Genomic DNA, 27,385 nt, shown 5'->3' on the forward strand with positions numbered 1-27,385 from the left:
TGACGCTGTGGTTGACACCATGGTTGGGTCTGCGGTTGACGCCATGGTTGGGTCTGCGGTTGACGCCATGGTTGGGTCTATGGTTGATGCCGCAGTTGGGTCTATGGTTGACGCTGCAGTTGGGTCTATGGTTTACACCATAGTTGGGTCTGTGGTTGATGCCACGATTGGGTCTGCGGTTGACGCTGCAGTTGCGTCTGTGGTTGACACTGCGGTCAGGGTTGTGGTTGACGCCATGGTTAGGTCTGTGGTTAACGCCGCGGTTGACGCTGTGGTTGACGCTGCGGTTGGGGCTGTGGTTGATGCCACGATTGGGTCTGTGGTTGATGCCACGATTGGGTCTGTGGTTGATGCCACGATTGGGTCTGCGGTTGACGCCATGGTTGGGTCTGCGGTTGACGCCATGGTTGGGTCTATGGTTGATGCCGCGGTTGGGTCTATGGTTTACACCATAGTTGGGTCTGTGGTTGATGCCACGATTGGGTCTGTGGTTGATGCCACGATTGGGTCTGCGGTTGACGCCATGGTTGGGTCTGCGGTTGACGCCATGGTTGGGTCTATGGTTGATGCCGCGGTTGGGTCTATGGTTTACACCATAGTTGGGTCTGTGGTTGATGCCACGATTGGGTCTGTGGTTGATGCCACGATTGGGTCTGCGGATGACACTGCGGTTGCGTCTGTGGTTGACACTGCGGTCAGGGTTGTGGTTGACGCCATGGTTAGGTCTGTGGTTAACGCCGCGGTTGACGCTGTGGTTGACGCTGCGGTTGGGGCTGTGGTTGACACCGCACTCAGAGCTGGCATTGGTGCTGTGGCCAGTGCCGGCACTGACCCCCGTCTCCCCGGCAGAGGAGATCAAGGAGCTGCTGGCCGCTCTGCGTCCCGATGAAGCCGCCGGCGATGAGGCCGCCCCACTGCCCCCCGGCGACATGGCCATGGAGCAGGAGCCCGAGGCCGATCCCGGTGCCGGCGGTGATGCCGGGGCGGAGGAGGAGGCGCAGCTGGCGCTGGCGGTGCAGCGCTCCATGGACAGCTCGTGGCGCGAGGACGAGGAGCTGGCACGGGCCACCGCGCTGTCCCTGCGCTGCCGGCGCCGGGAGGAGGAGGAGGAGGAGGCGGCCGCGGGGCTGCTGGCGGCGCTGGAGGCGTCTTTGGAGGAGGCGGCGGCGGCAGCGGACACGGCGCAGGTGACGCTGTTCTGCGCCTTTGAGCGGGACGCATCGGCGGCGCCGCGGGAGCTGGAGCGGGCGCTGTGCCGGCGGCTGCGGGCGCGGGAGGTGGCGAGCGAGCGGCTGCGGGCGCTGCCGGGGGCCGTGCGGCCCTGCCTGGCGCTGCTGCAGCGCCGGCACGCCGTGCGCCTGGACCTGCGCGCCGGCGCCGCCACGCTGCGCGGCTTCGCCGAGTACACCGCGCCCGCCGCCCGCGACCTGGCGCAGCTGCTGCAGCGCCTGCCCCAGCGCCATCCCCCCGCCGCCTGCTGGGTGCGCTGGGACCGCGGCGGCACCGCCGTCCCCTACGGCCCCGAGGCTGCGGCGCTGCTGGAGCACGCGTGGCAGCGCCAGGAGCCCCGGCTGGAGCTGCTGCTGGATGGGCGGCCCGTCACCGTCGACCTGCGGCGCATGGAGGAGCTGGACATTGGCGCCGCCGCCGCCGCCGCCGTCTCCCGCAGCTGCCCCCCCGCCGGCCTGCTCGGTGCGTGCGGCTGCCCCGGCGCTGTCCCCCTGCCGCGGGGCGGTGCCGCGGCGCGCTCACCGGGGCCGTGTGCGGCAGGGCTGGGGGCGCCGGGGCCGGAGGACGAGGTGCGGCTGTTGCCGCTGCCTGAGGACTCGCCCGAGTTCCACGACGCCGTCGGCCACTTCTACGCCACGCTGGACGAACTCAGCGGCACCATCGCCGTGGTACAGGTGGGCGCCGGTGGCACCGGGGGCCGCGGGAGCCGCGCGGTGACCCCGGCTGAGCGCCCGCGGTGCCGCGGCAGGTGCAGAAGCTGATCCACCCGCTGCTGTACGAGCAGTACCAGCTCAAAAAGAGCAGCATGGAGCGCGCCGGCGCCGCCGGCACCGCCGTGGAGCGCGTCCTGTTCCACGGCACCACCGAGAGCGCCAGCCGCGAGATCTGCCTGCACGGCTTCAACCGCAGCTTCTGCGGCAGGAACGGTGAGCGGCCGCGGCCGGAACGCCGGGCGGGGGCGCCGGGGCTGGGGGCGCCGGCACCCGCAGTGCCGCGGTGGGGCTGAAGGAGAGGGGTTGGGGGAAATTTGGGGTTTTAGGGGATGAAATTGGGGTCCTTGGGGGTGAAATTTGGGGTTTTAGGGGGTGACATTGGGGATGTTTTCATGGGTGAAATTGGGATTTGGGGGGGGATGAAATTGGGGGTTTTTGGGGGTGAAATTGGGGATTTCTTGGGGGTGAAATTTGGGATTTTTGGGGGTGAAATCCAGGACTTTTGGGGGTGAAATCTTGGACTTTTTGGGGTGAAATTGGGATTTTTTGGGTGTGAAATTGAGGGGTTTGGGGGTGAAACTGGGGATTTTGGGGGTGAAATTGGAGACTTTTTGGGGGTGAAATTGGGATTTTTTGGGGGTGAAATTATGGGTTTGAGGGTTGAAACTGGGGTTTGGGGAGTTGAAATTGGGGGTTTAAGGGGTGAAATTGGGGGTTTGGGGGTGAAATTGGGGTTTTTTTGGGGGTGAACGTGGGATTCTTGACAGTGAAATTGGGGCTTTTGGGGGTGAAAATGGAATTTTTTGGGGTGAAACTGGGATGTTTTGGGGGTGAAATTGAGGGGTTTGGGGTGAAATTGGGATTTTTTGGGGGTGAAATTGGGATATTTTTGGGGGGTGAATCTGGGATTTTTTGGGGGGAGAAATTGGGGGTTTTGGGGGCGAAACTGGGGTTTGGGGAATTGAAATTGGGGATTTTTTCGTGGGTGAAATTGGGCACTTTTGGGGGTGGAATTGGGGGTTTTGGGGGTGAAATTGGGGATTTTGGCGGGTGAAATGGGGTTTTGGGGTTGAACCTGGGATTTTGGGGGTGCAATGGGGTTTTGGGGTGCGATGGGGTTGGGGTGCGATGGGGTTGGGGTGCAATGGGGTTGGGGTGCCATGGGTTGGGGTGCAATGGGTTTTGGGGTGCAATGGTTTTGGGGTGCAATGGGTTGGGGTGGAAGTGGTTTTGGGGTGCAATGGGTTGGTGTGGAAGGGTTTGGGGCGCAATGGGTTTGGGGTGCAATGGGTTTGGGGTGCAAGGGGTTGGGGTGCAATGGGTTTTGGGGTGGAAGGATTGGTGTGGAAGGGTTTGGGGCGCCATGGGTTGGGGTGCCATGGGTTGGGGTGCCATGGGTTGGGGTGCCATGGGTTGGGGTGGAAGGGTTTGGGGCGCAATGGGTTGGGGTGCAATGGGTTTGGGGTGCAAGGGGTTGGGGTACAATGGGTTCTGGAGTGGAAGGATTGGTGTGGAAGGGTTTGGCGTGCAATGGGTTGGGGTGGAAGTGGTTGGGGTGGAAGGGTTTTGGGTTCAATGGGGTTGGGGTGCAATGGGTTTGAGGTGCAATGGGTTGGGGTGTCATGGGTTGGCGTGCAATGGGTTGGGGTGCAATGGCTTTGGGGTGCAATGGTTTTGGGGTGCAATGGGTTGGGGTGCCATGGGTTTGGGGTGCAATGGGTTGGGGTGGAAGTGGTTTTGGGGTGCAATGGGTTGGTGTGGAAGGGTTTGGGGCGCAATGGGTTTTGGGGTGGAAGGATTGGTGTGGAAGGGTTTGGCGTGAAATGGGTTGGGGTGCCATGGGTTGGGGTGGAAGGGTTTTGGGTGCAATGGGTTTGAGGTGCAATGGGTTGGGGTGCCATGGGTTGGCGTGGGATGGGTTGGGGTGCAATGGTTTTGGGGTGCAATGGGTTGGGGTGCAATGGGTTTGAGGCGCAATGGGTTGGGGTGGAAGTGGTTGGGGTGCCATGGGTTTGGGGTGCCATGGGTTGGGGTGCAATGGGTTGGTGTGGAAGGGTTTTGGATGCAATGGGGTTGGGGTGCAAAGGGTTGGAGGTGCAATGGGTTGGGGTGCCATGGGTTGGCGTGGGATGGGTTGGGGTGCAATGGTTTTGGGGTGCAGTGGGTTGGGGTGGAAGTGGTTGGGGTGCAATGGGTTTGGGGTGCAATGGGTTGGGATGCAATGGTTTTGGGGTGCAATGGGTTGGTGTGGAAGGGTTTGGGGTGCCATGGGTTGGGGTGCCATGGGTTGGGGTGGAAGGGTTTGGGGCGCAATGGGTTGGGGTGCAATGGGTTTGGGGTGCAAGGGGTTGGGGTGCAATGGGTTTTGGGGTGGAAGGATTGGTGTGGAAGGGTTTGGCGTGCAATGGGTTGGGGTGCCATGGGTTGGCGTGCAATGGGTTGGGGTGCAATGGTTTTGGGGTGCAATGGTTTTGGGGTGCAATGGGTTGGGGTGCCATGGGTTTGGGGTGCAATGGGTTGGGGTGGAAGTGGTTTTGGGGTGCAATGGGTTGGTGTGGAAGGGTTTGGGGCGCAATGGGTTGGGATGCAATGGTTTTGGGGTTCCATGGGTTGGGGTGCCATGGGTTTGGGGTGCAATGGGTTTGGGGTGCAAGGGGTTGGGGTGCAATGGGTTTGAGGCGCAATGGGTTGGGGTGGAAGTGGTTGGGGTGGAAGGGTTTGGGGTGCCATGGGTTGGGGTGCAATGGGTTGGTGTGGAAGGGTTTTGGGTGCAATAGGGTTGGGGTGCAAAGGGTTTGAGGTGCAATGGGTTGGGGTGCCATGGGTTGGCGTGGGATGGGTTGGGGTGCAATGGTTTTGGGGTGCAGTGGGTTGGGGTGGAAGTGGTTGGGGTGCCATGGGTTTGGGGTGCAATGGGTTGGGATGCAATGGTTTTGGGGTGCAATGGGTTGGTGTGGAAGGGTTTGGGGCGCCATGGGTTGGGGTGCCATGGGTTGGGGTGGAAGGGTTTGGGGCGCAATGGGTTGGGGTGCAATGGGTTTGGGGTGCAATGGGTTGGAATGCAATGGTTTTGGGGTGCAATGGGCTGGTGTGGAAGGGTTTGGCGTGCAATGGGTTGGGGTGCCATGGGTTGGGGTGCCATGGGTTGGGGTGGAAGGGTTTTGGGTGCAATGGGGTTGGGGTGCAATGGGTTTGAGGTGCAATGGGTTGGGGTGCCATGGGTTGGCGTGCAATGGGTTGGGGTGCAATGGTTTTGGGGTGCAATGGGTTGGGGTGGAAGTGGTTGGGGTGCCATGGGTTTGGGGTGCAATGGTTTTGGGGTGCAATGGGTTGGGGTGCAATGGGTTTAAGGTGCAATGGGTTGGGGTGGAAGTGGTTGGGGTGCCATGGGTTTGGGGTGCAATGGGTTGGGATGCAATGGTTTTGGGGTGCAATGGGTTGGTGTGGAAGGGTTTGGGGTGCCATGGGTTGGGGTGCCATGGGTTGGGGTGGAATGGTTTTGGGCGCAATGGGGTTGGGGTGCAATGGGTTTGAGGTGCAATGGGTTGGGGTGCCATGGGTTGGTGTGGAAATGGTTGGGGTGCAGTGGGTTGGTGTGGAAGGGGTTGGGGTGCAATGGGATTTGGGGTGCCAAGGGGTTGGGGTGCAATGGGTTGGGGTGCAGTGGGTTGGTGTGGAAGGGTTTGGGGTGCCATGTGTTGGGGTGGAAGGGTTTTGGGGCACCATGGGTTGTTGTGGAAGGGTTTTGGGTGCCATGGGTTGGTGTGGGATGGGTTGGGGTGCAATGGTTTTGGGGTGCCATGGGTTGGGCTGCCATGGGTTGGTGTGGAAGGGGTTGGGATGCCATGGGTTGGGGTGCAATGGTTTTGGGGTGCCATGGGTTGGGGTGCCATGGGTTGGGGTGCTATGGTTTTGGGGTGCCATGGGTTGGGGTGCCATGGGTTGGTGTGGAAGGGGTTGGGATGCCATGGGTTGGGGTGCCATGGGTTTGGGGTGCCATGGGTTTGGGGTGCCATGGGTTGGGGTGCCATGGGTTGGGGTGCTATGGTTTTGGGGTGCCATGGGTTGGGGTGCCATGGGTTGGTGTGGAAGGGGTTGGGATGCCATGGGTTGGGGTGCAATGGTTTTGGGGTGCCATGGGTTTGGGGTGCCATGGGTTGGGCTGCCATGGTTTGGTGTGGAAGGGTTTGGGGTGCCATGGGTTGGGGTGCAATTGTTTTGGGGTGCCATGGGTTGGGGTGCCCTGGGCCGGCGTGGCCGCGGTGGGTGACGTTGCGGGTGCCGCAGCGGCGCTCTACGGGCTGGGCGTGTACTTCGCGGCGCGCGCGGCGCTGTCGGCGCGGGATCGCTACTCGCCGCGCGGCCCCGGCGGCTCCAAGTTCGTGTTCGTGGCCAAGGTGCTGACCGGGGCGTTCGCGGGGGGGGCGCCGGGGCTGCGCGTGCCCCCCCCCCGGCCCGGCCCCGGGCCCCCCCGGCGCTTCGACAGCGTGGTGGACAACCCCCGCCACCCCGCCATCTTCGTCATCTTCAACGACACCCAGGCCTACCCCCAGTACCTGCTCACCTGCCGGTGCCGCGGGGACCCCCCCAGCCCCCCCAAGTCCTCTGAGCCCACTGATACCCCCTGAGCACCCCCAAACCCCCCTGGGCCCCCCGATGTCCCCCGAGTTCCCCCAGCCCACCAGAGCCCCATTGATAACCTCTGAGCCCCCCCAACCCCTTGAGCCCACCTGAGCACCCCAAACCCCCCTGGGACCCCCCAAGCCCACCTGAGCACCCCCAAACCCCCCCCGAGCCCCCACCTGATGTCTCCTGAGCCCCCCTGAGCACCCCCAAACGCCCCTGGGCCTTTCCTGATGTCTCCTGAGTCCCCCCAAATCCCCTGAGCCCCCCCAAACCCCCGTGGGGCCCCCCCTGATGCCCCCTGAGCTCCCCCAAACCCTCCTGCCCCCCTAAGTCCCCCCAGATCCCCCCCAAGCCCCAATGAGTCCCCCTGGCCCCCCTTGAGCCCCCGGAGCACCCCTGCCCCACCCTGAACCCCCCCACACCCCCTGCCCACCCTGGGCCCCCCAGACCCCCGGCACCGCCAGCCCTGCTGGGGGGCACCAGGGCCCCCAATGCTCCCTGGGGGGTTTGGGGTCTGGGGGCTCCCCAATGGGCCCCGGGGGCTCAGACCGTGGGGGGGTCCCACTCTGCTCCCCCCGAGATGTGGGGGGGCTCGGGGGCGCCAGTGCAATGCGGGTGGAAGCGGAAATAAAGGTGCAGCTTTAGCCCGTATCCCCGCGGGGGGGCTGCGGGTTGGGGTCCCGGAGCTGCTTTGGGCCCTTTGGGCTCATCCCATCTTGTTTGTCCCCCACGCCGGGGTCGGTCCCTCGGGGGGTCCCCGGGCCGGCTGTGCCGGGTTCATTCCGCCCCCCCCCGGCCGCCCTTGGGGTCCCCCCTCCCCACCCCAGGAACATGTGGCCCCGGGGCGGGATCGGGCCCTTCCTGCCCCCCCCTCGGCGGGGCGCGGCCGCTCGGCTCTGCGGTTTGGCAGCGGCTTTGGCACCGGGTTTGGCAGCGGCTTTGGCACCGGGTTTGGCAGCAACGGGAACGGGCCGGAATGTTCCTTCCCCTGCTGCCGTTAACCCTGCCCGTGCTGCCGCCTCCTGCCTGCCCTGCCTGCTCCTGCCTGTTCCTGCCTGCCCCCTGCCTGCCTTGCCTGCTCCTGCCTGCTCCTGCCTGTTCCTGCCTGCTCCTGCCTGCCCTGCCTGTTCCCTGTCTGCCCCTGCCTGCCCCTGCCTGCCCTGCCTGCTCCTGCCTGCTCCTGCCTGCCCCCTGCCTGCTCCTGCCTGCTCCTGCCTGTTCCTGCCTGCTCCTGCCTGCCCTGCCTGTTCCCTGTCTGCCCCTGCCTGCCCCTGCCTGCCCTGCCTGCTCCTGCCTGTTCCTGCCTGCCCCCTGCCTGCCTTGCCTGCTCCTGCCTGTTCCTGCCTGCTCCTGCCTGCCCTGCCTGTTCCCTGTCTGCCCCTGCCTGCCCCTGCCTGCCCTGCCTGCTCCTGCCTGCTCCTGCCTGCTCCTGCCTGTCCTGCCTGCTCCTGCCTGTTCCCTGTCTGCTGCTGCCTGCCCTGCCTGCTCCTGCCTGCTCCCTGTCTGCCCCTGCCTGCCCCTGCCTGCTCCCTGTGTGCCCTTCCTGTCCTGCCTGCCCTGCCTGCTCCCTGCCTGCCCTGCCTGTTCCTGCTTGCCCTGCCTGCTTCTGCCTGCCCTGCCTGCCCCTGCCTGCCCTGCCTGCCCTGCCCGCCCCGGGCTGGCCCCATGGCGGGGGCAGCGGGCAGGGATGGGGACAGGGGACTGGGGACACCCCACGGCATCGCCCCATGGCTGGCGGGGTGTCCGTTTGGTGTGGGGGACACGCGGGGTGCGGGGGACACACGGGGGGACAGGGGACACGCGGGGTGCGGGGACACGCGGGGTGCGGGGGACACACTGGGTGCGGGGGACACGCTGGGTGCGGGGGACACACGGGGTGCAGGGGACACACAGGGCGACAGGGGACACGCGGGGTGCAGGGGACACGCGGGGTGCGGGGGACACACGGGCGGACACGGGACACACGGGCTGCGGGGGACACGCGGGGTGCAGGGGACACACGGGCGGACAGGGGACACACGGGCTGCGGGGGACACGCGGGGTGCAGGGGACACACGGGGTGCGGGGAACACACGGGCGGACAGGGGACACACGGGCTGCGGGGGACACGCGGGGTGCAGGGGACACACGGGCGGACAGGGGACACACGGGCTGCGGGGGACACGCGGGGTGCAGGGGACACACGGGGTGCGGGGGACACGCGGGGTGCAGGGGACACACGGGGGGACAGGGGACACACGGGGTGCGGGGGACACACGGGGTGCAAGGGGACACGCGGGGTGCAGGGACACGGGGGGACAGGGGACACACGGGTGTGCAGGAGACACATGGGGTGCAGGGGACACGCGGGGTGCAGGGACACGGGGACCCGGGACAGGGTGGCAGAGCCAGACAGGGTTCGGGCCGGCAGGAGCGGGGGCTTCGCGAGGGACAGCCCTGTTCCCCCCCCAGCCCTGTCCCCAAAGCCCTGTCCGCCCAATCCTGTGCCCCCCCAGCCTTGTCCCCAAAGCCTTGTGTCCCCCAGCCCGGTGTCCCCCCAGCCCGGTGTCCCCCCAGCCCTGTGTCCCCCCAGCCTTGTCCCTCCAGCCATGTGTCCCCAGCCCTGTGTCCCCCAGCCCTGTGTCCCCCAGCCCGGTGTCCCCCCAGCCCTGTGTCCCCCAGCCCTGTGTCCCCCCAGCCCTGTGTCCCCAGCCCTGTGTCCCCCAGCCCTGTGTCCCCCCAGCCCTGTGTCCCCCACCCTGTGTCCCCCCAGCCTTGTCCCTCCAGCCCTGTGTCCCCCAGCCCTGTGTCCCCCAGCCCTGTGTCCCCCAGCCCTGTGTCCCTAGCCCTGTGTCCCTAGCCCTGTGTCCCCATCTCTGTGTCCCCAGCCCTGTGTCCCCCAGCCCTGTGTCCCCCCAGCCCTGTGTCCCCCACCCTGTGTCCCCCCAGCCTTGTCCCTCCAGCCCTGTGTCCCCAGCCCTGTGTCCCTAGCCCTGTGTCCCCATCTCTGTGTCCCCAGCTCTGTGTCCTCCCAGCCCTGTGTCCCCCCAGCCCTGTGTCCCCCACCCCTGTGTCCCCAGCCCTGTGTCCCCCCAGCCCTGTGTCCCCCCAGCCCTGTCCCCCCGCTGCGGGGCCCGATCCCGGCGTCGCGCATCCCCCCGGCGGGGTTGGTCCCGGTGACAACGGGATGGCCGGGGGGTCTGTCCCCTCCTCCCCTGCGGGGGTGTCCCCAGCCCCGGGGGTTGCCGAAGGGGTGTCCCCGTGACGTCACGCCCCCCCCCGCGGGCCTGGGGACAGTCCCCCGTGACCCGCTGTCCCCCGGGGGGTGCGGTGGCGGCTGCCGGGGCCAACCCGGTGCCACCGGTGCCAAGCGAGCCGGACCTTTGTCCCCTGGCCCCGAGGGGCCCGTGGGGCCGAGCGCCACACTGAAAGGGCCCCTTTGTCCCCGCTCCTGGCGAGCGGTGTCGCTCGCCGCTCCGGTGCCGGGACCCGCACGTGACGGCGGCCGCGCCTGGGGACCCGGGGGGACATCGCGGGGCCGGGCGGGGGACACACGGTGAGCGGCGGCTACGGCGCCCGGGGTCCCCGCACCCCTGGGGGCACCGGCGGGGACAATTGCGCTGGGGGCTGCGGCGGGACATGGGACACGGGGGCGGCTGTGCCGGGGCTCCGTGGGGCTGGGAGGCACCGGCGGGCACTGGGAGACAGTGGGAGGCACCGGGAGGCACTGGGAGGCACCGGGAAGCACTGGAAGTACTGGGAGACACTGGGAGGCACCGGGAGGCACCGGTGGGTGCCAGGAAGCACTGGGAACTACTGGGAGACACTGGGAGGTACTGGGAAGCACAGGGAGGCACCAGGAGGCACTGAGGGGCACCAGGAAGCACTGGGAAGTACTGGGGGGCATCGGGAGGCACTGGGGGGCATCGGGAGGCACTGGAAGTACTGGGAGACACTGGGAGGTACCGGGAAGCACTGGAAAGTACTGGGAGACGCTGGGAGGTACTGGGAAGCATTGGAAGGCACCGGGGGGCGCTGGGGGGCATCAGGAAGCACTGGAAAGTACTGGGAGGTACCGGGAGGCACTGGAAGTACTGGGAGACACTGGGAGGTACCAGGAGGCACCGGGAGGGACTGGGAAGCACCGAGATGCACTGGGAGGTGCCGGGAAGCACCGGGATGTGCTGGGAGGCACTGGGAGACATCAGGAAGTACTGGGAGACGCTGGGAGGTACTGGGAGGCATCAGGAAGTACTGGGAAGTATTGGGAGACACTGGGAGGTGCTGAGAAGCACCGGGAGACATCAGGAAGTACTGGGAAGCACCGGGAGACACTGGGAGGCACCAGGAAGTACTGGGGGGCATCAGGAAGCACTGGAAAGTACTGGGAGGTGCTGGGAGGCACTGGGGGGCATCGGGAAGCACTGGAAAGTACTGGGAGGTGCTGGGAAGCATCAGGAAGCACTGGGGGCACTGGGGGCACTGGGAGGTGTGGGGCTGACGTGCGGGTGCGTTGGCACAGGTGGGGGAGCATCATCCTGGGCACTGTGGGGCAGAGTTTAGTCACCCGTGGGGGTGGGTGCCGTGGGGTGCCAGGCAGGTGTGGGGCGCAGTGGGGTGGATGCCGTGGGCAGTGGCAGGTGTGGAGCGCAGTGGGGTGGGTGCCATGGGGCAGTGGCACGTGTGGGGCGCAGTGGGGTGGGTGCCGTGGGGCAGTGGCAGGTGTGGGGCGCAGTGGGGTGGGTGCCATGGGGCAGTGGCAGGTGTGGGGCGCAGTGGGGTGGGTGCCGTGGGGCAGTGGCAGGTGTGGGGCACCGTGGGGCAGTGGCAGGTGTGGGGCGCAGTGGGGTGGGTGCCATGGGGCAGTGGCAGGTGTGGGGCGCAGTGGGGTGGGTGCCATGGGGCAGTGGCAGGTGTGGGGTGCCGTGGGGCAGTGGCACGTGTGGGGCACAGTGGGGTGGGTGCCATGGGGCAGTGGCAGGTGTGGGGTGCCGTGGGGCAGTGGCATGTGTGGGGCACAGTGGGGTGGGTGCCATGGGGCAGTGGCACATGTGGGGCGCAGTGGGGTGGGTGCCATGGGGCAGTGGCAGGTGTGGGGCACCGTGGGGTGGGTGCCGTGGGGCAGTGGCAGGTGTGGGGCACCGTGGGGTGGGTGCCGTGGGGCAGTGGCAGGTGTGGGGCACAGTGGGGTGGGGCCGTGGGGCAGTGTGAATGCAAGTGTGTGCGTGTGTGCATGCATGTGCATCAATGTGTGCATGGCATGTCTGTGCACGAGTGTGTGCGCGCGCATGCGTGTGCATCTGTGTGTGTGCGTGTGCACACGAGCATATGCGTGCATGCATGTGCATGTGTGCATGCAGGTGCATTAATGTGTGCATGGCATGTCTGTGCATGAGTGTATGTGTGTGCATGCATGTGCATGTGTGCATATGTGTGTGTGCCTGCACATGTGCTTGTGGGTACATACATCTATATCTGTGTGCATGCATGTGCATTAATGTGTGCATGGCATGTCTGTGCATGAGTGTATGTGTGTGCATGCGTGTGCATCTGTGTGCATGCATGTGCATCTGTGTGCATGCATGTGTGCACGCCTCTATGTGTGCTTCTGTGTGCATGCATCTATATCCGTGTGCATGCATATGTGCATGCATGTGCATTAATGTGTGCATGGCATGTCTCTGCATGAGTGTGTGTGTGCACGCATGTGCATCTGTGTGCATGCGTGTGCATGAGCGCATGCATGTCTGTGTGCTTCTGTGTGCATGCATCTATATCTGTGTGTGTGCATCTGTGCGTACATGACCATGAGTGTATGTGTGTGCATGCATGTGCATCTGTGTGCATGTGTGTTCATGTGTGCATCTGTGTGCATGCATGTATGCGTGCTTGTGGGTGCATGCATCTATATCTGTGTGCATGCATGTGCATTAATGTGTGCATGGCATGTCTGTGCATGAGTATATGTGTGTGCATGCGTGTGCAGCTGTGTGCCTGTGTGCATAAGTGTGCATGCATATGCATGCATGTGCATTAATGTGTGCATGGCATGTCTGTGCATGAGTGTATGTGTGTGCATGCGTGTGCATGTGTGCATGTGTGCATATGTGTGCGTGTCTGTACATGCGCTTGTGGGTGCATGCAGCTATATCTGTGTGCATGGCATGTCTGTGCATGAGTGCATGTGTGTGCATGCGTGTGCATCTGTGTGCACATGTGCATCTGTGTGCGTGCATGTATGTGTGCATGTCTGTGTGCTTGTGTGTGCATGCATCTATATCTGTGTGTGCATATGTGCATGCATGTGCATCAATGTGTGCATGACACGTCTCTGCATGAGTGTGTGTGTGCACGCATGTGCATCTGTGTGCATGCGTGTGCATGAGCGCATGCATGTCTGTGTGCTTCTGTGTGCACGCATCTATATCTGTGTGTGTGCATCTGTGCATACATGACCATGAGTGTACGTGTGTGCATGCATGTGCATCTGTGTGCACGTGTGTTCATGTGTGCACCTGTGTGCATGCATGTATGAGTGCTTGTGGGTGCATGCATCTATATCTGTGTGCATGCATGTGCATTAATGTGTGCATGGCATGTCTGTGCATGAGTGTATGTGTGTGCATGCATGTGCATGTGTGTGCATGCGTGTGCATGAGTGTATGTGTGTGCATATGTGTGCATGCATGTGCATGTGTGCGTGCATGTCTGTGTGCTTGTGGGTGCATGCATCCATATCTGTGTGGGTGCATATGTGCATGCATGTGCATTAATGTGTGCATGGCACGTCTGTGCATGAGTGTGCGTGTCTGTGCATGCGTGTGCATGTGTGCATGCATGTGCATGTGTGCATGCACGGCTGTGTGCTTGTGGGTGCATGCATCTATGTCTGTGTGCATGTGTGTGCATACATATGCATGCACATATGTGTGTGTGCACATGTGCGTGTGTGTGCACGTGTGCGTGTGCGTGTGTGTGCACGCGTGTGTGTGTGCACACGTGTGTGCGCACGTGTGCGTGTGTGTGCACGTGTGCGTGTGCACCTGCCCACGCGTGCAGCTCTGTTCCCCTGTGTGCACACGCGTGTGCATGCATGGGTGTGCACGGGTGTGCTCGGGCACCTGCACCCGAACGTGCCACTGGGCACCCAGGGCTCCGTGTCACCGCACCGGCTCCGTGTCACCGCACCGGCTCCGTGTCACCGCACCGGCTCCGCGCGGCTCCAGCCACTGTGGGGCAGCCAGAACTGTCCCTTGTGCCCAGCACCAGCCCCATTCCCAGCACCATTCCTGTTCCCAGCACCATCCTGTTCCCAGCACCATTCCCTGATCTCAGCACCATCCTGTTCCCAGCACTGTCACCCGGCACAGGCAGGGAGCAGGCAGGGAGCGGGCAGGGGCAGGCAGGAGCGGGCAGGGGCAGGCAGGAGCGGGCAGGGAGCGGGCAGGGGCAGGCAGGAGCGGGCAGGGGCAGGCAGGGGCAGGCAGGAGCGGGCAGGGGCAGGCAGGAGCGGGCAGGGGCAGGCAGGGGCAGGCAGGAGCAGGCAGGGGCAGGCAGGAGCGGGCAGGGGCAGGCAGGGGCAGGCAGGAGCGGGCAGGGGCAGGCAGGAGCGGGCAGGGAGCGGGCAGGGGCAGGCAGGAGCGGGCAGGGGCAGGCAGGGGCAGGCAGGAGCGGGCAGGGGCAGGCAGGGGCAGGCAGAAGCGGGCAGGGGCAGGCAGGGGCAGGCAGGGGCAGGCAGGGGCAGGCAGGAGCGGGCAGGGAGCGGGCAGGAGCGGGCAGGAGCGGGCAGGGCGCAGCAGCGGTGCCGGTAGGGGGCGCGGAGGCCGCGTGGCGGGTGAGCCGGTTCCTTCCGTCATCCCCCGCGGCTCACGTGGCCGCGGCTGCGGCACCAGCAGCCGGGAACGGTGCCGGGAACGGTGCCGGGAACGGTGCTGGGAGCGGTGCTGGGAACGGTGCCGGGAGCGGTGCCGGGAACGGTGCTGGGAGCGGTGCTGGGAACGGTGCCGGGAACGGTGCTGGGAGCGGTGCTGGGAACGGTGCTGGGAACGGTGCCGGGAACGGTGCTGGGAGCGGTGCTGGGAGCGGTGCTGGCAATGGCGCTGCCCGCACGGCCACCTGGCGCCGGCGCTGCCCGTACTGCTGCCCGGCAATGGCGCTGCCCGCAATGGCGCTGCCCGTAGTGCTGCCTGGCAATGGCGCTGCCCGCAATGGCGCTGCCCGTAGTGCTGCCTGGCAATGGCGCTGCCCGCAATGGCGCTGCCCGTACAGCTGCCAGCACGGCTGCCCGGCAATGGCGCTGCCCGCACTGGCGCCGCCCGGCAATGGCGCTATCCGGCAATGGCGCTGTCCGGCACTGGCGCTGCCCGCACTGGCGCTGCCCGCACGGCCGCCGGCCCGCGGCTCCTCCTGGCGCCGCAGCGCTCTGCCCACGGCACCGGCAGCCAGGCCTGGGGGGGGTGGGGGTGGAGCCGGCGCCCCCGCGTGCCCACGCCGTGGGGCGCTGTCCCCATTCGGCGTCACCGCCCCCGGGGCCTCCCCGCGGTGGGTGTCCCCAGCGTCCCGGTGTCCCCAGGGTCCCGGTGTGCCCAGCGTCCCGGTGTCCCCAGGGTCCCGGTGTCCCCAGGGTCCCGGTGCCGCGGTGGCGCAGACAGGCGGAGTGGGGGCGGCCGCGCCGGCGGCAGGAACCGGGTCACACGGGGGTAGGCGGTCCCGTACGGTGCTGCACGGTCCTGCACGGCGCTGCATGGTCCTGCACGGCGCTGCACGGCCCTGCACGGTCCTGCGCGGTGCTGCACAGTCCTGCACGGCCCTGCGCAGTGCTGCGCGGTGCTGCACGGCGCTGCGCGGTCCTGCGCGGTGCTGCACGGCCCTGCGCAGTGCTGCGCGGTGCTGCACGGCCCTGCGCGGTGCTGCGCGGTGCTGCGCGGTCCTGCGCGGTGCTGCGCGGCGCTGCGCGGTCCTGCGCGGTGCTGCACGGTCCTGCACGGCCCTGCGCAGTGCTGCGCGGTGCTGCACGGTCCTGCGCGGTGCTGCACGGTGCTGCACGGCCCTGCGCGGTGCTGCACAGTCCTGCACGGCGCTGCGCGGTCCTGCGCGGTGCTGCACGGCGCTGCACGGCCCTGCACGGTCCTGCGCGGTGCTGCACAGTCCTGCACGGCCCTGCGCAGTGCTGCGCGGTGCTGCACGGTGCTGCGCGGTGCTGCGCGGTGCTGCACGGCGCTGCGCGGTCCTGCGCGGTGCTGCACGGCCCTGCGCAGTGCTGCGCGGTGCTGCACGGCCCTGCGCGGTGCTGCGCGGTGCTGCGCGGCGCTGCGCGGTCCTGCGCGGTGCTGCGCGGCGCTGCGCGGTCCTGCGCGGTGCTGCACGGTCCTGCACGGCCCTGCGCGGTGCTGCGCGGTGCTGCACGGTCCTGCGCGGTGCTGCACGGTGCTGCACGGCCCTGCGCGGTGCTGCACAGTCCTGCACGGCGCTGCGCGGTCCTGCGCGGTGCTGCACGGCGCTGCACGGTCCTGCGCGGTGCTGCACGGCGCTGCACGGTCCTGCGCGGTGCTGCACAGTCCTGCACGGCGCTGCACGGTGCTGCACGGTCCTGCGCGGTGCTGCACGGTCCTGCGCGGTGCTGCACAGTCCTGCACGGCACTGCACGGCGCTGCACGGTCCTGCGCGGTGCTGCACGGTCCTGCGCGGCGCTGCACGGTGCTGCATGGCACTGCACGGCGCTGCACGGTCCTGCGCGGTGCTGCAGTCCTGCACGGTGCTACCGGCGGCCGCGGCCCCGGGAGCGCGTGCCGGGGTGCATCGCGGGGGCAAGCACCCCCCGGTGGAGATGGCGGTGATGGCGGTTACAGTGGCGCGGGGGATGGGGTGCAGGGTGAACAGGCGGGGCCCAAACCCCAATCTGCCAGGGCACTGGGAGCACCGGTCCGGTTAACCCTTCCCACGCCGGGAGCACTGGTGAGAGTCAAGCCCCCTGCTGGTGGCACTGGGAGCGCTGGGTGGGGTTAACCCTTCCCATGCTGGCATGCTGGCTGCATTGGCAGCACTGGTCCATTCCCCTCCGCTGGCTGCACTGGGAGCACTGGTCAGTTCTCCCTGCTGGCTGCACTGGGTGCACTGGAAACACTGCTCCGTTCCCCCACTGGCTGCACTAGGAGCACTGGGAACACTGGTCGGTTTCCCTGCCAGCTGCACTGGGAGCACTGGTCGGCTCCCCCACTGGGAACACTGGGAGCACTGGGAGCACTGGTCGGCTCCCCCATTGGCTGCACTGGGAGCACTGGTCGGCTCCCCCACTGGGAGCACTGGGAGCACTGGTTGGCTCCCCCATTGGCTGCACTGGGAGCACTGGTCGGCTCCCCCACTGGGAGCACTGGGAGCACTGGTCGGCTCCCCGCTGGCTGCACTGGGAGCACTGGGAGCACTGGTCCGCTCCCCATTGGCTGCACTGGGAGCACTGGTCGGTTTCCCTGCCGGCTGCACTGGGAGCACTGGTTGGTTCCCCGCTGGCTGCACTGGGAGCACTGGGAGCACTGGTCGGCTCCCCCACTGGGAGCACTGGTCGGTTCCCCCATTGGCTGCACTGGGAGCACTGGGAGCACTGGTCGGCTCCCCGCTGGCTGCACTGGGAGCACTGGTCGGCTCCCCGCTGGCTGCACTGGGAGCACTGGTCCGTTCCCCGTTGGCTGCACTGGGAGCACTGGTCGGCTCCCCGCCGGCTGCTGCGGCCCGTGGGCGGGTGCGGGTGCGGAGCCGAGATACGCGCCCCCTCCCTCCCTCCCTCCCCGCCCCGCCCCCCGCCGCTGCGGAGCGGAACCGGAGCCGGTGCGGGCGGAGCCGCCGCCGCCGCCGCTGCTGCAGCCCCCGGTGCAGCCCCGGTGCGGGCGGAGCCGCCGCTGCAGCCCCCGCTGCCGGTGCGGCCCCCGGTGCGGGCGGAGCTCCCGGTGCAGCCCCCGCTGCCGCAGCCCCCCCGGTCATGCCCGACCGGCGCGGCCCGGCGGACAGCGCGGCGCTGGGTGAGCCGGGGGTGCAGAGGGGTCTGGTCTGGGGGTGCAGAGCGGTCTGTGCAGCATGGGGGGTGTGGAGGTGCAGAGGGGTCTGTGCAGCACGGGGGGCTAGGGGTGCAGAGGGGTCTGTGCAGCATGGGGGAGTCAGGGGGTGCAGAGGGGTCTGGGGGTGCAGAGGGGGCTGTGCAGCACGGGGGGGCTCGGGGTGCAGAGGGGGCTGTGCAGCACGGGGGTCTGGGGGTGCAGAGGGGTCAGGGGGTGCAGAGGGGGCTGTGCAGCACGGGGGGTCAGGGGGTGTAGAGGGGTCTGTGCAGCACGGGGGGGTCAGGGGGAGCAGAGGGGTCAGGGGGTGCAGGGGGTCTGTGCAGCACGGGGGGGTGTGGGGCAGGCGCTGGGGGGCTGAGGCTGCTTCAGGCAGCGCGTCCCTGGGGAGAGGGGGGCAGCGTGGGGGCTCGGGTTGGGGGTGCCACGGACGCTGTGGGTCACGCCTGGGGTGCGGGGGGCTGCGTGGGGCCGGGGGCTACGGGGGGGCGCGGGGATGGAGCCGGTGAGTCCGGCCTGGCACGGGCACGTGCGGCGCTGCCGGGCCCACGGTCACCCCACAGTCACCCCACACCCGCGTGCCCACCCCCACGCTCGGGTGCTTGGCCGGGGGTCCCTGGAGACACCTGTGGGACCCGGCTGGGCTGCGGGGGGGCAGGTTGTCCCCACTCCAGTCCCTGCGCGGCCCCTGGGGGTTTTGGCTGCAATGGCCCAGCCCCCCCCGAGCCGGGAACCCGCGGTTTGCAACTTCTGCAAATGGCGCCTCGGCAGCGCCAGCGCCGGGGGGGCGCACCGGGGGGGCTCGGCGGGGTCTGTCCGCGCCCCCCGGGGCCGGCGGGGGCGGTGACGCGGTCTCGCTGCCCGGCGCTTCCCGGTGCCGAGCGCTGCGGGGCCCGGGGGAAAATAAGCGGAGCTGGTGTCACTGCGGCGGCTGGTGGCGGTGCCGGGGTGGCGGAGGCGGTGCCGCGATGGCGGAGGCGGTGCCGGGGTGGCGGTGCCGGGGTGGCGGTGCCGGGGTGGCGGTGCCGGGGTGGCGGTGCCGGGGTGGCGGTGCCGCGATGGTGGTGGCGGTGCCGGGGTGGCGGTGGCGGTGCCGGGGTGGCGGTGCCGCGATGGTGGTGGCGGTGCCGGGGTGGCGGTGCTGGGGTGGCGGTGGCGGTGCCGGGGTGGCGGTGCCGCGATGGTGGTGGCGGTGCCGGGGTGGCGGTGCTGGGGTGGCGGTGCCGGGTTGGCGGTGCCGCGATGGCGGAGGCGGTGCCGGGGTGGCGGTGCCGGGGTGGCGGTGCCGGGGTGGCGGTGCTGGGGCGGCGGTGCCGCGATGGCGGTGCCGGGATGGTGGTGGCGGTGCCGGGATGGCGGTGGCGGTGCCGGGATGGCGGTGGCGGTGCCACGATGGCGATGGCGGTGCCGGGATGGCGATGGCGGTGCCGCGATGGTGGTGGCGGTGCCAGGATGACGGTGCCGGGGTGGCGATGGCAGTGCCACGATGGCGGTGCCACGATGGCGGTGGCAGTGCCGGGGTGGCGATGGCAGTGCCGGGGTGGTGGAGGCGGTGCCGGGGTGGCGATGGCAGTGCCACGATGGCAGTGGCGGTGCCGGGGTGGCGGTGCCGGGGTGGCGGTGCCGGGGTGGCGGTGCCGGGGTGGCGGAGGCGGCCGCGCCGTTACGGGCTCTGACGTGCGGTTCCGCCCGGCACCGCCGTCCCGCTCCCCCGGCGCGGAGCTGGGGCGGCACCGCGGGGCCGGCGGTCGGTGGGCAGCGCCGAACCGGCCGGTTGGCCTGTGGCACCGTCCCCGGTTGCTTCGCTCCGGCCGGTCTGTCCCTGCCCGAGCCGCGGGGACGGGCTATCGGGTGTCACCGGTGCGGGGTGTCCCCGCAGGCGCGTTCCCGGTGTCCCACAGGCCGGCTCCTCGTCTGCCCCAGGGCGGCGGCTCCGTCCTCGGCGCGTCCCCCTCCCGGCCCGGCACCGCTGCGGCCCCTCGGCAGCACCGGCCGGCACAGCCCCCGGTTCCCCCGGTGCTTCCCGGGGCTCCCGGTGCGGCCGCAGGGCCGGGTGCGGGCGGCTGTGGCGGGAACCCGGCGACGGGTGCGAGGCGGGACGGCTGGGGCGCGCCCGAAGGGAAGGGAAGGGAAGGGAAGGGAAGGGAAGGGAAGGGAAGGGAAGGGAAGGGAAGGGAGCGACGGTGCCGCCGGGGGTCAGTGAGCGGTGCCGGGGGTCAGTGAGCGGTGCCTGGGGTCGGTTGGTGCCCGGCGGTCAGTGAGTGGTGCCAGGGGTCGGGTCGGTGAGCAGTGCAAGGGGTCAGTGAGTGGTGCCGGGGTTTGGTGCCCGGGGTTCGGTGAGCAGTGCCGGAGGTCAGTCGGTGCCCGGGAGGTCGGTGAGCGGTGCAGGGGTTTGGTGTCCAGGGTTTGGTGCCCAGGGTTTGGTGCCTGGGGTTCGGTGAGCGGTGCCGGAGGTCAGTCGGTGCCTGGGAGGTTGATGAGTGGTGCCGGGGTTTGGTGCCCGGGGGTCGGTGAGTGGTGCCGGGGTTTGTTGCCTGGGGTTCGGTGAGTGGTGCCGGAGGTCAGTCAGTGCCCAGGAGGTCGGTGAGTGGTGCCGGGGTTTGGTGCCTGGGGGTTGGTGAGCGGTGCTGGGGGTCGGTCGGTGCCGGGGGTCGGAGAGCCGTGCCCTGTGCCCGGGGGTCAGTCGGTGCCAGGGGTCAGTGAGCGGTGCCAGGGGTTGGGTCGGTGAGCAGTGCCAGGGGTCGGGTCGGTGCCGGGGGTCGGTCGGTGCCCGGGAGTCGATGAGTGGTGCCAGGGGTTGGGTCGGTGAGCAGTGCCGGGGTTCGGCTGGTGCCGGGGGTGGGACAGCCGTGCCTGGTGCCGGGGGTCGGTGAATGGTGCCGTGGGTCGGTGAGCGGTGCCGGGGCTCGGGTCGGTGAGTGGTGTCGGGGGTCAGGTCAGTGCCCGGGGGTCGGTGAGCGGTGCTGGGGGTCGGGTTGGTGGCTGGGTGCCAGGGTTTGGTGCCTGGGGGTTGGGTCGGTGCCCAGGGGGTCAGTGAGTGTGCCGGGGTTCGGTGCCTGGGGGTTGGTGAGTGGTGCCGGGGGTCGGGTCTGTGCCCGGGGTTCAGTGAGTGATGCCAGGGGTGGGGTCGGTGAGCGGTGCCGGGGGTCGGCTGGTGCCAGGGGTCGGCCGGTGCCGGGGTCCCTGACACCGTCCCTGTCCACAGGAGCCGGGCTCGGGGCGGCCAGCGGCGGGGATGGCGGAGGAGAGCTCGAGTGGCAGCAGTGGCTCCCCCGGCGCCGGGGACACGCTGCCCTGGAACCTGTCCAAGCACCAGCGCTCCAAACGCACCAAAGTGGCCGCCGGCAATGGGACGGTGCTGGACCCCGCCGAGCGGGCCGTCATCAGGATCGCAGGTAGGGCAGGCGGTGGGCTCGTGTGCCGCGGGCACGGCGGGGGGGTCCCGGTGAACTGGCAGCGTCGCGGGGGTGTCTGCACCGGGAGCCCCCAGCTGTGGGGGGACAGAGAGGACGAGAGGGGTTCCCCTGCCCCTCTGCTCTGCCCTGGGGAGACCACACCTGGAATATTGTGTCCAGCTGTGGCCCCTCAGTTCCAGCAGGACAGGGAACTGCTGCAGAGAGTCCAGCGCAGCCACCAAGATGCTGGAGGGAGTGGAGCATCTCCCGTGTGAGGAAAGGCTGAGGGAGCTGGGGCTCTGGAGCTGGACAAGAGGACACTGAGGGGGGACTCATTGCTGGGGATCAATGTGGAAAGGGGGAGTGTCAGGAGGATGGAGCCAGGCTCTTCTGGTGACAACCAGGGACAGGACAAGGGGCAATGGGTGCAAACTGGAACACAGGAGGTTCCACTGCAAGAGGAGAAGCAACTTGTTGGGGTGAGGGTGGCAGAGCCTGGCCCAGGCTGCCCAGGGGGTTGTGGAGTCTCCTTCTGTGCAGACATTCCAGCCCCCTGGACACCTTCCTGTGTCACCTCAGCTGGGTGTTCCTGCTCCGGGGGGTTGCGCTGGATGAGCTTTGAGGGCCCTTCAACCCCTGACATCCTGGGATGCTGTGATTCTGTGACATGGGGACCGTGTGCCGGGGGACATGGGGACGTGGGGACTGTGTGCCATGGTGTCCCTGGCTGTGGGGCGGCGTGTCACTGATGGGGTGCGGGGGGCTCCGTGTGCCGGGGGCCTGGGCTGTGCCGGGCAGGTGATGCCGGAGAGGGGACAGGTGCCGAGGAGCCCTGGCTGGTGTGTGCCCGTGGCCCCACAGGGGATGTCCTGGGGGGGCAGGGCGCTGCCGTAGGGCGCTGCCGTGGGGTGATGCCATGGGGCACAGGGGCCAGTGCCGTGGGGAGGGCCCCAGCACGTGCCTGGGGACACGGGTGTGACAGGGAGCCCCAGGCCAGGGTGCCACGGGTGATGCCGCGACTGGAGCCTGTGCCGTGCCAGGGTCAGAGCGGTGGTGCCGCCATGGGGAATGCCGTGCCGTGCCGCATCGTGCTGTGCCACAACACCTGTTGCCAGCAGGGACCCCGGTGTCCCCCTGTGGGGCTGGTGTCAGGTGGTTATGTGGGTGCGGGTGTGGCTGTGCCGTGCCCGTGTGCGGGTGTGGGTCTGGTAGCACCATGCCAGGGGCTGGGTCCGAGTGTGTGTCTGGCTGTACTGTGCAGGTGTGCATCCGGCAGCACCATGCCAGGGTCCAGGTGTGTGTCTGGCTGTGCCGTGCCGGTGTGTGGGTGTGCATCCGGCAGCACCATGCCAGGGTCCGGTTGTGTGTCTGGCTGTGCGGGTGTGCATCTGGGAGCACCGTGCCAGGGTCCCGGTGTGTGTCTGGCTGTGCCGTGCCGGTGTGCGGGTGTGCATCTGGGACCACTGTGCCACGGTCCGGTTGTGTGTCTGTCTGTGTGGGTGTGCATCCGGCAGCACCATGCCAGGGTCCGGGTGTGCGTCTGGCTGTGCCGTGCCAGGGCATGTGGGGCTGAGGCCTCTCGTGGCTCCCATGGGCCCCAGTTGGTGACACGGGGGTGGCCAAGGGGCCCTGGGATGTCCCCATGTGACTGTGTCTCTGTAGCACCTGGGACACGTCCCCTTGTGTGTCCCTGCATGGCCGTGTCCCCAGGGTGTCCCTGCAGCACCCAGGACATGTCCCAGGGATGTCCCTTCGTGGCTGTGTCCCCAAAGTGTCCCCACATGGCCACGTCCCTGCAGCACCTGGGACATGTCCCCTTGTGTGTCCCTTCATGGCTCTGTCCCCACAGTGTCCCCACAGCACCCAGGACATGTCCTTCTTGTGTCCCTGCATGGCCCTGTCCCTACAGTGCCCAGGACATGTCCCTGAGGGGTCCCTGTGTGGCTGTGTCCCCCATGGTGTCCCCATGTGGTTGTGTCCCTGCAGCACCCAGGACATGTCCCCAGGGTGTCCCCACAGCACCAGGACACGTTCCCAGGGTGTCTCCGCGTGGCCGTGTCCCCAGGGTGTCCCCACAGCACCCAGGACACGTTCCCAGGGTGTCCCTGCAGCACCCAGGACACGTTCTCAGGGTGTCCCCATGTGGCCGTGTCCCCAGGGTGTCCCCGCAGCACCCAGGACACGTTCCCAGGGTGTCCCTGCAGCACCCAGGACATGTTCCCAGGGTGTCTCCGTGTGGCCGTGTCCCCAGGGTGTCCCCGCAGCACCCAGGACACGTTCCCAGGGTGTCCCCATGTGGCCGTGTCCCCAGGGTGTCCCTGCAGCACCCAGGACACGTTCTCAGGGTGTCCCTGCAGCACCCAGGACACGTTCCCAGGGTGTCTCCGTGTGGCCGTGTCCCCACGGTGTCCCCACAGCACCCAGGACACGTTCCCAGGGTGTCCCCACAGCACCCAGGACACGTTCCCAGGGTGTCCCCGCAGCACCCAGGACACGTTCCCAGGGTGTCCCCACAGCACCCAGGACACGTTCCCAGGGTGTCCCCGCAGCACCCAGAACACGTTCCCAGGGTGTCCCTACAGCACCCAGGACACGTTCTCAGGGTGTCCCCATGTGGCCGTGTCCCCACGGTGTCCCTACAGCACCCAGGACACGTTCCCAGGGTGTCCCCGCAGCACCCAGGACACGTTCCCAGGGTGTCCCCGCAGCACCCAGGACACGTTCCCAGGGTGTCCCCACAGCACCAGGACACGTTCCCAGGGTGTCCCCGCAGCCCAGGACACGTGCTGGCCGGGCGGGCTGTCCCCAAGGCCGTGCAGTGACAGCGGTGGCCATCAGAGGGCCCCAGGGCCGTGTGTGTCCCCTCGGGCGGGGGGGGACACAGCGGGTGTCCCCTCGGCTGGGGGCGGACCCTCCGGTGGGGACAGTGCCCTGGCTCTGCTGCTGCTGGGGCCGCGGGGACACCCTGGGGACACCCCCAGGGACAGCGGCCAGCAGGGCGGTCCCGGGGGGGACTCATGGTCCCCCCAGCCCCCCAGGGGGGTCCTGTGTCCCCGCTTCCTGCTCCTGCCCTTGGAACGTTGTGTCCCCCCCCAGCCCCGCGTGTCCCCGACACTGGGGCTCTGTGCCCACACAGCCCCATTGCACTCCCACCCCCATGTCCCCAGCAAAGGGGCCCTGTGTCCCCCCAAGTCCCATGTCCCCAACAGTGGGGCCCTATGATGTGTCCCCCCACCACCATGTCCCCAACATTGGGGCCCTGTGTGCCCCCCCAAATCTGTGTCCCCACCCACCCCCATGTCCCCAGCAGTGGGGCCCTGTGTGTCCCCCCAAATCTGTGTGTCCCCCCGCCATCCCCATGTCCCCAGCAGTGGGACCCTGTGTGTCCCCCCTAAATCTATGTGTCCCCCCCACCATCCCCATGTCCCCAGCAGTGGGACCCTGTGTGTCCCCCCTAAATCTCTGTGTCCCCCCCACTATCCCCATGTCCCCAGCAGTGGGTCCCTGTGACCCCCCCAGCCCCCTGTGTCCCCAGCAGTGTCCCCCAAACTCTGTGTCCGCCCCCCACCCCCATGTCCCCAGCAGTGGGACCCCATGTGTCCCCCACCATCCCCATGTCCCCAGCAGTGGGGCTCTGTGTGTCCCCCCCAAATCTATGTGTCCCCCACCATCCCCATGTCCCCAGCAGTGGGGCCCTGTGTGTCCCCCCTAAATCTCTGTGTCCCCCCCACTATCCCCATGTCCCCAGCAGTGGGGCCCTGTGACCCCCCCAGCCCCCTGTGTCCCCAGCAGTGTCCCCTGAACTCTGTGTCCCCCCACAATCCCCATGTCCCCAGCAGTGGGACCCCCTGTGTCCCCCGAACTCTGTGTCTGCCCCCCCCACCCCCATGTCCCCAGCAGTGGGACCCCATGTGTCCCCCCTAACCTGTGTCCCCCCCACAATCCCCATGTCCCCAGCAGTGGGACCCCATGTGTCCCCCAAATCTATGTGTCCCCCACCATCCCCATGTCCCCAGCAGTGGGACCCCATGTGTGCCCCGAACTCTGTGTGTCCCCCACCATCCCCATGTCCCCAGCAGTGGGACCCCATGTGTCCCCCAAACTCTGTGTCTGCTCCCCCACCCCCATGTCCCCAGCAGTGGGGCTCTGTGTGTCCCCCAAAATCTGTGTGTCCCCCACCATCCCCATGTCCCCAGCAGTGGGGTCCTGTGACCCCCCCAGCCCCCTGTGTCCCCAACAGGGGGGCCCTGTGTCTCCCCCCACCCCCATGTCCCCAGTAGGGGGCCCCGTGTCCCCCGCCCGTCCAGCCGTGGCTGTGACCCCCCCAGGGCCCTGTCCCCCCCCACGGCCGGAATTGTTTCCACCACCCGTCCTGTCCCCGATTTAGCAGGGCGGCCGGTGCCCCCCCGCCCTGCGACACCTGTGTCCCCGCGGCTGGGGGGGCTGAGCCTGGGGCAGCCGAGCCCTGCAGCCCCCCGGGGGGCTGGGGGGACACGGGCTGGCCCAGCCACTGGCACCCCTGGCCACTCCGGCCCTCCATCCTCCCTGGGCAGCCCTGGGGACCGGGGGGCCCAACGTAGTGGGGAGGTCCCCATGGCCCCTCGGTCCCCACTGGTGACGGGGTCCCTGGGTCCCCTGGGGCGATGGGGTCCCCTCGGTGCAGCCTGGGGGGGTCCCTGTGGTCTCTGGGGTCCCGGTTGGTGACAGGGTCCCTGCGATGCCTGAGGCCACAGGGTCCCCTCAGTCCAGCCTGCTGGGGGTCCCCTGAGGTCCCTGCTGGTGACAGGGGGGTCAAGCACTGGTGTGTCCCCAATGTGTGCCCAGTGTGCCCCCATACGGCACCCAGCGTGTCTCCATGGGGTGCCCAGCGTGTCCCAGTACAGCATCTGGTGCATCCCCAGTTGTGCCCGATACCCAGCATGTCCCCATGGGGTGCCCATTGTGTCCCCATGGGGTGCCCATTGTGTCCCCATGGGGTGCCCAGTATGTCCCAGTACAGCACCTAGTGTGTCCCTATGGGGTGCCCATTGTGTCCCCATGGGGTGCCTAGTATGTCCCAGTACAGCACCTAGTGTGTCCCCATGGGGTGCCCATTGTGTCCCCATGGGGTGCCCAGTATGTCCCAGTACAGCAACTAGTGTGTCCCTATGGGGTGCCCATTGTGTCCCCATGGGGTGCCCAGTATGTCCCAGTACAGCAACTAGTGTGTCCCCAGGGGGTGCCCATTGTGTCCCCATGGGGTGCCCATTGTGTCCCCATGGGGTGCCCAGGATGTCCCAGTACAGCACCTAGTGTTGTGTCCCATGGGGTGCCCATTGTGTCCCATGGGGTGCCCATTGTGTCCCGTGTCATGCCCAGCAAGACCCTATGTCACATCCAGCATGTCCCCATGTTGCGCCCATTGTATCCCCACGCTGTACCCAGTGTGTCCCCATGTCACGTCCAGCATGTCCCCGTGGGTCATGCCCAGCGTGTCCCCACGTCGTGCCCATTCTGTCCCTGTGTCGTGCCCACCCCCCCCGCCCAGCCCAGCCCCCCATCTATTTCCGTGCCCCCGGCCGTGTCCGTGCCCCCCCGGCCGCGCTCGGGTTTCCCGGGGCTTTGGGCTCTATATTTAGGGCTGACGAGGCTCCGTCCCGCTGGGCTTTGTCACCCGCCCCCTCGCCCAGGGCCACCCGCGGTGTCCCCGGCTGTGGGGCCGTGGGGCAGGGCTGGGGGGCAGCCCCACGGCTGGGACGGGGCCCCGGCGGGGCGGCTCTGGAGCGGGGCCAGGGGGGCGCAGCGCTGTCACCGCGGCACTGGGGACAGTTTGGGACGGTGGCAGCTGGGGCTGGGTCGGGAGCTTTAAAAATACCCCTTGTTCTCATGGGGGCGGCAGCCGGGGGGGCCGTGATGTCCCCACGGGAGGGGACACGCGGTGGGTCCCCAGGGGCAGGACCTGGGGGTCTCTGTGTGTGTGGGGGTCGCCCCATCCGCCCCCCTGAGTGAGACTGGGGAGGGGGCACTGGGTGGGCACACGAGGGTGGGAGCCGGGGGGTCCTGTGCTGCTGGGGGGTGTCTCCAGCACCCCCATCCCATGCCTTGTCACCTGTGCCCCCAGCCCCTGCTGTCACCCACCCCCGCCTCGGGACCCCCCTGGGGCTGTCTGTGCCCCCCCCCCCAGGTGCTGTGGGGTGGGGACAGTCCCGTGTCCCCAGCATCGTCTGACCTGGCTGGGGGGCACCGGGTGCTCCCTCCCGCCCCATGGGGGCTGTGGGGGGCTGTGGTCTGGGGGTGCTGTGTGGGGCTGTGCCCCATGGGTGCTGTGGGGGGCTGTTGTCTGGGGGTGCCGGGGTTCCATTCCCGGGGGTTTCCCGGTGCCATTTTTGGGGTGCCGTTCCCAGGGGTGCTGTGGTTC

General features: G+C 68.0%; 2 protein-coding genes across 14 annotated transcripts in view; both read left to right on the top strand.

Annotated features, from left to right (window-relative positions):
• PARP10 (poly(ADP-ribose) polymerase family member 10) overlaps positions 1-7,254 on the top strand; it is a 19,169-nt gene extending 11,915 nt beyond the window's left edge. For 2 of the 3 annotated variants that reach the window (XM_065054723.1, XM_065054726.1), the window contains exons 8-11: positions 850-1,692; positions 1,771-1,904; positions 1,979-2,156; positions 6,231-7,254. In XM_065054723.1, the coding sequence (XP_064910795.1) occupies positions 850-1,692; positions 1,771-1,904; positions 1,979-2,156; positions 6,231-6,571 (1,496 nt within the window). In that variant the 3' untranslated portion in view covers positions 6,572-7,254. The remainder of the gene's footprint in view (positions 1-849; positions 1,693-1,770; positions 1,905-1,978; positions 2,157-6,230) is intronic. The other variant, XM_065054725.1, reaches the window with a different exon arrangement.
• A 3,428-nt stretch (positions 7,255-10,682) lies between these two features.
• PLEC (plectin) overlaps positions 10,683-27,385 on the top strand; it is an 84,966-nt gene continuing 68,263 nt past the window's right edge. For 7 of the 11 annotated variants that reach the window (XM_065054731.1, XM_065054730.1, XM_065054735.1 and 4 more), the window contains exons 1-2: positions 19,068-19,679; positions 20,799-20,988. In XM_065054731.1, the coding sequence (XP_064910803.1) occupies positions 19,080-19,679; positions 20,799-20,988 (790 nt within the window). In that variant the 5' untranslated portion in view covers positions 19,068-19,079. Of the gene's footprint in view, positions 10,710-14,740; positions 15,248-16,373; positions 16,503-19,064; positions 19,680-20,798; positions 20,989-27,385 lie in introns of those variants that run through there. The other 4 variants (XM_065054749.1, XM_065054738.1, XM_065054750.1 and 1 more) reach the window with 4 other exon arrangements.

Source organism: Columba livia, chromosome 2 (assembly GCF_036013475.1).
Source record: "Columba livia isolate bColLiv1 breed racing homer chromosome 2, bColLiv1.pat.W.v2, whole genome shotgun sequence".
NCBI lineage: Eukaryota > Metazoa > Chordata > Aves > Columbiformes > Columbidae > Columba > Columba livia.